Genomic DNA, 10,521 nt, shown 5'->3' on the forward strand with positions numbered 1-10,521 from the left:
TAGTAAATGTCCTACTATATGTTTTGAAGTGAATTAAAGTGCACGCTAAATTCATTTATCCTGTACTTAAATCATATTGAAGCCCCATTCTTACGTTCACAGTTGTACATCCCTGAAGCTCACAGTCTGTAACCCGGTGTGTGAAAATCACTATTACATCAACATTATGTTGCTCAGTTTTCAGGTTTTCCTAATTACACTTGAGTGCAGGAGCACATGCATCACATGTGGGGGAGTTTTGTGCAATATGTGAAGATGGACAAATTCAGAAGATTCTGTGCTTCTGAAACTGATGGCCATTTCTGGAAGGATGCTGCACACCTCTTCTCTTAAATGGTTTTGTGTACTTCTTGATCCATGTAATGGTTTCCTGTACTTTTAGATGTCTTGCACAGATGCATAATTCCAGTATGGTCCAGGTTCAATTTCATACTTTTCTACTTTCACAAACTGTGCAGAACATATATAATAAATGTCATCATTACATGTGCAATGTGACCGCTAATAGAGCACGACCCAATCCAGTGTACAGAGGTCAGTGGTCAATGCAGGCAGAAAGCTTCAGCTGCACGGCGGTCGCATGTTTTAGGGCTATAATATAGAATGTGTTTAGTGCAGTTTGCAAAGGTGACAAATTTCATAAACGGTCATGGACCTGGAGTTTAATGTCCATCGTTTGTCTAAATTTGTCAGGTGATTTGAGTTGTTCCTGACTGGTGGTGCAGGAGGTTTGACAGTCTGGACGTGAGTCTGTCTTCCATTTAAATAGGTGAGGGTTTTTTTTTTTTCTGTCACAACAAATTCTGCCGACATCTGGACATGATTCACAACAATGAATAACAAGAGTGAAGGGGGGGAGCGACAACCCTGCAGGAAGCTACCAACAACAAAACTTAATCTGTTGTTCGCCAAGATGGAAGCCACATGTACTGTTACTATAAATAACAAGGACAGTGTTGACTAATGGCTAATTTACCGTCCACATAAGATTCATTTTTTAAGAAGAGATGATGTTCAGGAAGACCTACACCAGAACTTAATTTGGTGTGGAAAACCAAAGGCTGCTGTAGACAGAGCGTATGTACAGTTTGTTTTCAAGAAATGAAAAGGCAAGTTATTTAAAATCTGATACTACACAGTACCAACAACAGCGCAGCAGCACATCACTACCACTGGTAGTACTACATTTGTTGTTTGTTTGTAAATTTAACAACCTAACAATCATTAGACATGTTTGGTATAATTCTGCATATTCACACATTTGTCAAATAAACTACAATATGTTTAAAAGTTGACTGTTCCAATCTAATAATATTTTTAATCCGGGTAAGAGTCATGTGACTGAACAGAGCAATAAGGTTTGAGTTAAAAGTGACAGTAACAGAGAACTTCCAATGAAATGTATAAAATGATTTTAGAAATGTTCCAAAAGAAATGCCATGGCCGTCGCGACTTCTGACTGAATAGAATATCGCTGTAACGCTTGCAGGGTTGGGTAGGATTACTTTGAAAGAATACATGTGGATTACATGTATGTATGTACATACATTTGGATTGCTTGTAATCTGATTACTTTTGGATTACATTTCAAAGTAATCCTAACCAACCTTGAACGCTTGTCATTTTGAAACGTTTGGAGCAGAAACGCAAAAGCGGACAGTTAAACTGTCCACTGGTAACAATGTATAATGAAGTTCCAAACTGCTCGAAAGATTATTTTTTTAAAAAGCAACATACAATAAAAACAATACTGTATATTTGTGTTTGGCAGTCTTTCAGTGGATCCATGAATATAAGAGAGTTTTTAAAGTATAATACACCAAATCGCATGTATGTTTTTTCCAGGAATTTGAATTAAACTGTAGCTAAGCTGGCAGCATAGCCACAAGTAATGTTATTTTAAAATAATGTTATTTTATTTTTTATCATTGAACTGTATTTTAGAGCACACGCACGCACAAACACAACACACACACGCACGCACAAACACAACATACACACACACACACACAAAACTACACAAACAAGTGCAGATTCACTCTCTTCTATACATACTTACTATTCATACCTTTTCCCATCCGTTATACTACACACACACTGATCAAAAATATAAACATAACACTTTTCAAGAGCTGAACCCAAAGATCTAAAACATTTTCTATATACACAAAAGACCTATGTCTCTCAAATATTGTTCACAAATCTGTCTAAATCTGTATGTTAGTCTCCTTTGCCGTGATAATCCATCCCACCCCACAGGTGTGGCATATCAAGATGCTGATTAGACAGCATGATTATTGCACAGGTGTGCCTTAGGCTGGCCACAATAAAAGGCCACTTTGAAATGTGCAGTTTTGCTTTATTGGGGGGGGGGGTCAGAAAACCAGTCAGAATCTGGTGTGACCATCATTTTCCTCACGCAGTGCAACACATCTCCTTCACATAGAGTTGATCAGCAGCCAGACGCCATTGAATGTGAGCATTTGCCAACGCAAGTCGGTTACGACGACGAACGGCAGTCAAGTCAAGACCCTGATGAAAACGACAAGCATTCAGATGAACTTCCCTGAAACGATTTCTGACAGGTCAGCTCATGAAAAATGGGAGCAAAAACAAAAGTGTTGTGTTTATATTTTTGTTCAGTGTATGTGTCCCTCTCAGGGCAACTGCATTTGATGTGTATTTGACTGAAAAAAGAGAACAGTTGAACCTACTTAAAGGAATTGTTTCAATTGGTAACATCTAAATTAATTAAGTTGTTTGAACTTAAATTTGTACATGCAAAAAAGTGACTCATTGGACAAACTCAATTCAATTATGTGCAGGATTTCCATCTAATAAATATATGTAGCTCCAACTAAAAAAAAGCACATCCATGCAAGATAACTTAGTTTAATTTAGTTGGGAGTACATATATTTATTAGATGGAAATCCAATCCAATGAGTCAGTTTTTTGAGTCTAAGTTAGAATTGATCTAACTTACTAACTTAAGTTTAAACTACTTAATTCATTCAAGTGTTACCAACTGAAGCAACTTTTTAAGTTGGTTCTGTTTTCAGTGTAGTCTTTACACTGAAAATTGTTGCCATGGCTAAATAAAAGTTGATACATTGATCCAATTCTCTGCTGCTCTTCATTACTAAGAAAGTCCTTCAAATTTTAAGGTCTTCCAGAATTTATATAATATAAAACACTTTGGTCTGGAGGCTAAATTGTGCTTTTGTTGGCTTTTTATCAGGGTTGCACACTCATAAACTCTTATTCTTGTTTTGTGAAGAAAGAGGAATTGTAAAATGTCACAAATGCTGACAGGACACTGGGCCTACTCACAGGCCTCTCCATTTTTAAGGGGTTATTTTTAATGACACACATATGTTTTAATCAACTAAGATTTAGTTGTCTAAAATCATATGATATTAACACGGATCCAAATATGAGCCTCTGCTCACTAAGCTGTGTAGGTACCTCAGTGGGTTTCAAGTATATAGATGAGTTCAATTCCTAGTCCTGCTACCTGTCTGTGTCCATAGAAAAGATATTTGACATCTACGTGCCGGCCCGGGCTTTGCGGTCGCAAGATGCGGGACTTCTCTGTGTTCCCAGGGTGAAGAAGAAGTCAGCAGGTCAAAGAGCCTTTTCGTATCGTGCACCCACCCTGTGGAACAGTCTTCCTGCAACAGTGAGGCAGTCTGAGTCTGTGGACATTTTTAAGTCAAGACTCAAAACCTATTTTTATTCTCTTTCTTATGGATAGCTTTTATTTTTATTTGTTTTATTCTTTTACTTCTGTTTTTATTCATGTATTTGAATTTTTTATTCATTTTTAATTATTTATCCAATTTTATATTGACTTGTTTTATGTAAGGCGCCTTGAGACGGCTTTTGCTGTGATTTGGCGCATTATAAGCTAATTAAATTAAATATTTTGTTTGCTTTGTCCATTGAGCTTTAAATGGGTACCAGCCTTGACCTGCAGTGGGCTGGTGTCAAATCCAATCTCTCTGAGCCTCAGGGCCTATAAGCCTTACATCTTATTATTCCCACTAAACAAGACTGAAATGGCCCTTTTGAGGTCACTGCACAACTATGATTATTAAAACATTATATTATGAACAAACAGCATTTGGCTCTTTTCCGTTATTTGAGAGGGCAGACATAAGACAAAACAAGTCTGGATGTGTTTCTATGTGTGCCAGCTGACAGTGAGATGAGCACGAGACAGAATAGTACCTCAGATATGGGGTTCTTGTCAGACACTCCCTGATTGAACAAAACTTGTCTCAGTGCAGTTCTGGGTTTGTTGACTGTAGATGATCCTTTACTCAAGGTTGTAAAGTCAGTAACAACCTTCTGTTTGGTCCGCCGCTGAAAAATGGAAAATAAAATTGGTTTTAGCTGTGCTTGTTACATCATTCTGAAACTAACATACATGAGATTAAATAAATGAATGAGGTAGGAAGGTGGGTAATATATTCAGTGCACCTCAAACATTTCCTCCTAACAGCAAGTTTGGACACTGATGTGTACTGAGGTCAGTGCTTCCCTCCTTTTGCTTTCTGTTTTATTTTGTTTACCTGATATCCAAAAGTACTGAACTTGTTTTTCTCTGCTGACCCCTTGTGGTGGACGTTTGTCTCTGCAATTGCTGTTGTGCCATCAGCAGTTTCTGTCTCTTTGGGTTCCATTTCCCTTTGCTTCTCCCCATCCACGCTGTCCCGCCGCTGTGTTGAGGTTTCGTCCATCTGTGATTCATTTCCTCCACTGTTACTCACATTCGGCACTTTTGAGGAAAGGCTGAGAATAGTAAGCACACCGTGTTACTTACAGCCTAAACAACAGAGTAGAAGAGTTTACATACAGGATACAGCATGATATGACACTGTATTCATCATTTTAAAAAGGTCCACTTTCCTTTTCAGTTCTGAAGATGACAAATACAAATGTCCGTAACTGGAAAAAGTCCACAAATGTATGGTAATGGTGGTGGCCATGAGAGGCCACAGCACTTAAAAAAATTAAGAGAACACTCATGAATGCAGAAAACACTTACAATACAAAACCCACCTACATTATTTCAACAACAGGTCAATAAAGCAAACCAGCTGAGCATGTAGACATAAGGATGTGGCCACAGGAGTAAACACGTTTGCGCAGTAGCTTTCTCAACAGAACCCAGTGGTATTAACAGTGCATTGCAATACTACTCGTGCTTCTACTACCTCTGCCATAGTAGTGCCATGTGGTCATTATACAGTGCGTCAGCGTATTCACAGCACTTCACTTTTTCCACATTTTGTTGGGTCACAGCCTTATTTCAAAATGAATGAAATTCATTTTTTTTCTCCTCAAAATTCCACACACAGTACCCAATAATGACAATGTGAAAAAAGTATTTTTATTTATTTATTTATTTATTTTTTGCAAATACAAAAAAACAAAAAACAAGAATTCACATGTATATAAGTATTCACAGCTTTACCTTGAAGCTCAGGAGCATCCTGTTCCCTGCTGATGCAACCCACAATGGCAGAGTCATTGGACAACTTCTGCAAGTGACAGGACTGTGACCAGAACCTGAAGTCTGAGGTGAAGAGTGTGAACAGAAAGAGAGACAGGACCGTCCCAGTTTCAATTCCATTTCAATTTATTTTCATTTATATAGCACCAAATCACAACAGAGTTGCCTCAAGGTGCTTCACACAAGTAAGGTCTAACCTTACTAACCCCCAGAGTAGCAGTGGTAAGGAAAAACACCCTCTGAGGAAGAAACCTCAAGCAGACCAGACTCAAACGGGGTGACCCTCTGCTTGGGCCATGCTACAGACATAAATTACAGAACAATTCACAAAACGAATATACAGGAAATGCTCATGGTGCACAGGACAGGAGGGTCTCCAGCACAAATATCGCACCCATCTCTGGATGGAGCTGCACCTTATACAGAGAGAAAAAACAGAATCAGGCATCAGAAAATACAGTATAATTTGCCAGCATTAAACAACAAGTAAAACAGGAAATACTAAGGTGATCGCCGGCCACTAGCCCTAAGCTTCACTAAAAGATCCAGAATTTAGGTAAAGTTGAGGCCGCAGCATGCTCCGTTTCTTAATAAAATGAATTAAAACAGTAAAAAGCGTAGAACTATACTATGCCAGTATGCTAGCCATACAAAAGGGAAAATGAATAGAAGTGCTCCTTAAGTCTGGACTTGAAAGTCTCCACAAAATCTGACTGTTTTATTGATGGAGGGAGATCATTCCACAGAACAGGAGCACGATAAGAGAAAGCTCTGTGACCCGCAGACTTCTTATTCACCCTAGGGACACAAAGTAGTCCCCCATGGTGCCCCTGTGCTGCTCCTGATGGTGTCGGATGAAATGTCTCAAAGCTTCACATACTGTGGGTGGCACATGAGGTAGTTGGTAATCCAGGCCACCAGTGCAGCCTCCACCTTCATGTCCCGTAGCTTATCACTGAGCAAGTCAGGCCGGATGGTGTTGAACGCATTGGAGAAGTCACAGAACATGACTCTCACAGTGCTACCTGCTGCCACAAACCAAGCATGAAGTCAAAGGAATTGTCTATAGACCTCTGAGACAGGATTGTCTTGAGGTACAAATCTGGGGAAGGGTACAGAAACATTTCTGCATCTTTGAAGGTTCCAATGAGCCCTGTGGCCTCCATCATCCATAAATGAAAGAAGTTCAGATCCACCAGGACTCTTCCTAGAGCTGGCCGCCCATCTAAACTGAGTGATCGGGGGAGAAGGGCCTTAGTCAGGGAGGTGACCAAGAACCCCAATGGTCAATCTGTCAGAGTTCCAGCATTGTGGAGAGAGATTAACCCTTCAGAAGAACAACCATCTCTGCAGCAGTCCACCAATCAGGCCTGTATGGTAGATTCTCTCAGTCCATGAGAAACAAACCTCTCTGGTCTGATAAGACAAAGATTGAACTCTGGTGTGAATGCCAGGTGTCATGTTTGGAGGAAACCAGGCACCATTCCTACAGTGAAGCATGGTGGTGGCAGCATCATGTTGTGGGGATGTTTTTCAGTGGCAGGAACTGGGAGACTAGTCAGGACTGAGGGAAAGAGGAATGCAGTAATGTACAGAGACATCCTGGATGAAAACCTGCTCCAGAGCGCTCTTGACCTCAGACTGGGGCGACAGTTCATCTTTCAGCAGGACAATGACCCCAAGCACACAGACAAGATAGAAAGGAGTGGCTTCAGGACAACTATGTGAATGTCCTTGAGTGGTCCAGTCAGAGCCCAGACCTGAATCCGATTGAACATCATAAAATGGCTGTGCGCCGACGCTCCCCATCCAACCTGATGGAGCTTGAGAGGTGCTGCAAAGAAGAATGAACAAAACTGCCTAGAGACAGGTGCACCAAGCTTGTGGCATCATATTCAAAAAGACTTGAGGCTGTAATTGCTGCCAAATTGTAATTTCAAAAAAACATTTTTTTCATGTTGTCATTATGAGGTGTTGTGAGTAGAATTTTGAGGGAAAGAATTACTTTACTCCATTTTGGAATAAGGCTGTAACATAAAATGTGGAAAAAGCGAAGTGTTGTGAATACTTCCCGGATGCACTGTACCTGCATTTTTACTTTTTGTGGCTACGAGATCTCCCTGGATGTCTGACATGTCACACACCATTCCTGCCAAAACTCAAACTAGTCACACAGATTCCATAAAAATATCAAGATTTTTACATTGGAAGACATATTTTTCTGAAACCTCTGATAAAGTAGTAGTACTGCAATGCACTGTTAATCATCGCATAGTGCTATTGTGTTCTCTGATAGCCATTCAGTATTGAAGTGCCACTGCATGGAAATGTTTTGTACCTTGTACACTGGGATGCGACTCTTGTACCTGTTGCCATGATAAAAGAGCATCATGATGCACTGAATTGTCTACCCTTTCAGAAACCCCTTTTTGTTTTGCTTCTACTTCCATTGTGTTGTGGGTCTTTGCAATGTGTCTGTGTTATTGCTTATGTTGTGTAAATTTGCAGTGGGCACCTTATTAAATGAAATTGTTGCATATGCCGCCAGTTATATTTGTTTGTGTCCTCTGTATTTGCAAGACTTTTCTCAATTTGCCAGATGTTGTTGAACTGATGCAAGTTGTTTTGACCACCACTGAGGTAATGTCATCAGTGTTTTCATGTGTGCTTCACTGTTAGCAGGATAACTCAAAAGTAACAAACAGCTTTCAGTGAAATTTGGTGAGCAGATAGACAAATGTTCTCAGAAATAGGTGATTCAATTTAGAAGGTGATCTGGAATATATTCTTGAAGTGAGATCCAGAAAAATGTTCAGCACATATCATCATTTAACTCAAAAAGTTGTGAGAGGATGTTGATAAAATTTTGTGTGCAGATGGATAATAAAACAGAATGAGGGAATTCATTAATGAACCTCGATAGCATTTTCATATTTCGTGAAAATATATGAATGAAAGTAATGCATATACATGTTATGAGATTAGATTAGTTTAGATGGAACTTTATTAATCTCTTGGGTAGACTCCCTCAGGGAAACTGAGGTTCCAGCAGCATTGTATAGCAGCACACAGGGTAGGAAACACACAGAGTATCAAAAGTGAAAGTATAAAATGATTTGCAAATGTAAATACACAACTATAAATACCAGTAATACTGCTCACTACTGGTTTACTGGCTACTGCTGTTCCTCTCCTTCCCATCCTCTGTCTTCCTGTTACTCCCTCCCCCTGGTACAACTATGTATTTCTTTCAAGTATCTACCTTTTGGGCTACCATATCAACATGACAGTGCAACATGGTGGCCTCCATGGGGGGGGCGGTCCCATATAGATATGAAGGGCTCATTCTGAGGTTATGAAAACACATTTGATTCATTGTTGCCTTTCATTATACATTAATGACCAGATTATTATGAATGCTATATTGCCATCCATCCATCCATCCATCCACTTTCTATACCTGCTTACTTCAATTAATGGTCACGGGGGGCTGGATCCTATCCCAGCAGTCATAGAGCATGAGGCAGGGTACACCCTGGACAGGATGCCAGTCTGTCACAGGGCCACATATAAACAAACAACCACATTGACACATGCACGGATACCTATGGTTGGTTTAGAGTAAACAATTGACCTGACCTGCATGTCTTTGGAGGCAGGAGGAAGCCGGAACACCCAGAGGGAACCTACCCAAATATAGGGAGAACATGCAAATGCAACAGGTGAGAATTGATCTCATGACCTTCTTGCTGTGAGGCAAAATGCTAACCACTAAGCCACCGTGCTGCCTGCTATATTACCTTTCTGCTAATAAACACCCCTTTATTCTACACACTGTAGCTTTAACTTTGAAGTGTTTTGGCCTCACTGGGCCGCTGTACAGATGTACTCATTTCTCCCTGTATGTAAATTATTAACTCGCCTTCCATAGAGTCACCATTTACTCTGTCATCACAAAGACTATACCGTAACCAACACACTTCACATGGTTACATCTCCTGTTTCACACAAGCGTAGGTTGCTGCGTTTTAGTGCAGGACTCTTCTGACATTCCAGCCCATGAACTGACCTCCCAACTCACAGCAGCTTTAAGTTACTGAGAAGAATGTGTCTCCACATCTCACCAACGCTGCATTTACAGAAGTATCACTTGTGTTCATCCTGGGTACGCTGCTGCCTCAAAGTTTCTCCACTAAAGCTTGTAGCTGGAGATTACGCTCATGTTTCTACAGGTATTACAAAGGCAAAACATGACTACAAATGTGCTGCACTCACGTTTTTTTGATAACTATCGAAGGACTGACTCAAGTCATTTCACCAGAGTCATGTTTACAATCACAGCAACGCACTGATGTCTGAAACAGGATCGAATCCACTCTCAAAATTAGTAATCAGTCTATAAACATAGACTGCTACTCGTTTACAGTTTCTATAAATCAAATAAAGCAGAACTCGTGGATCCATACACGAGTGTTGACCTCAGTGAGAAACCACAACAGAACAATCCCACTTACCAAATGCTTTTAAAAGTGAAAATATCCACATTACCTGGGCTTAGGTGGATCCATTTTGTTTTACACAGTCATTTTGGATTCTTTTATGTGTCTCCTCCTGTTACACTCCGCCTGTTTGCCTCCCTCCCTCGCTCTCACCTGCACCCCTGCCCTCTGTAACTGGCCCAACAAGAACAACTGGATTCTGCAGCCAACAAATCATTGCTCTGGGCTGGTTAGTGAGCAGCACTGAAGGTGCTCAGGGGAGGTGGTGACTGATTTTGATGACAAGGATCACGACTCTCAGGCTTATTAATCATCCTAGTGAAAGAAAATCATTTTTAGACAGGAGAGAAAGTCTTGCATGTTTTATTTATAGTGTTCGGTAGAGAAAAGCAGCAGCATTTACTTATTCTTTGCAAACAGAAACAGAAGCACGGAAATTAAATCAATCATGAGAAATTTTTGATAGTTTTGTGGAGAACAAAACTATTTCCAGTTTTTATGCT

The 10,521-nt window shown here is 40.1% G+C and overlaps 1 protein-coding gene across 2 annotated transcripts in view; it reads right to left on the reverse strand.

Annotated features, from left to right (window-relative positions):
* plekhg6 (pleckstrin homology domain containing, family G (with RhoGef domain) member 6) overlaps window positions 1-10,191 on the reverse strand; it is a 38,681-nt gene extending 28,490 nt beyond the window's left edge. Inside the window, exons 1-4 of one of the 2 annotated variants that reach the window (XM_034174512.1) lie at window positions 10,068-10,085; window positions 9,159-9,205; window positions 4,576-4,795; window positions 4,232-4,366 (exon numbers count right to left, since the gene is read on the reverse strand). In XM_034174512.1, the coding sequence (XP_034030403.1) occupies window positions 4,232-4,366; window positions 4,576-4,743 (303 nt within the window). In that variant the 5' untranslated portion in view covers window positions 4,744-4,795; window positions 9,159-9,205; window positions 10,068-10,085. Of the gene's footprint in view, window positions 1-4,231; window positions 4,367-4,575; window positions 4,796-9,158; window positions 9,206-10,067 lie in introns of both variants that reach the window. The other variant, XM_034174511.1, reaches the window with a different exon arrangement.
* Window positions 10,192-10,521: the final 330 nt, after the last annotated feature.

Source organism: Thalassophryne amazonica, chromosome 7, assembly GCF_902500255.1.
Source record: "Thalassophryne amazonica chromosome 7, fThaAma1.1, whole genome shotgun sequence".
Taxonomy (NCBI): Eukaryota; Metazoa; Chordata; class Actinopteri; order Batrachoidiformes; family Batrachoididae; genus Thalassophryne; species Thalassophryne amazonica.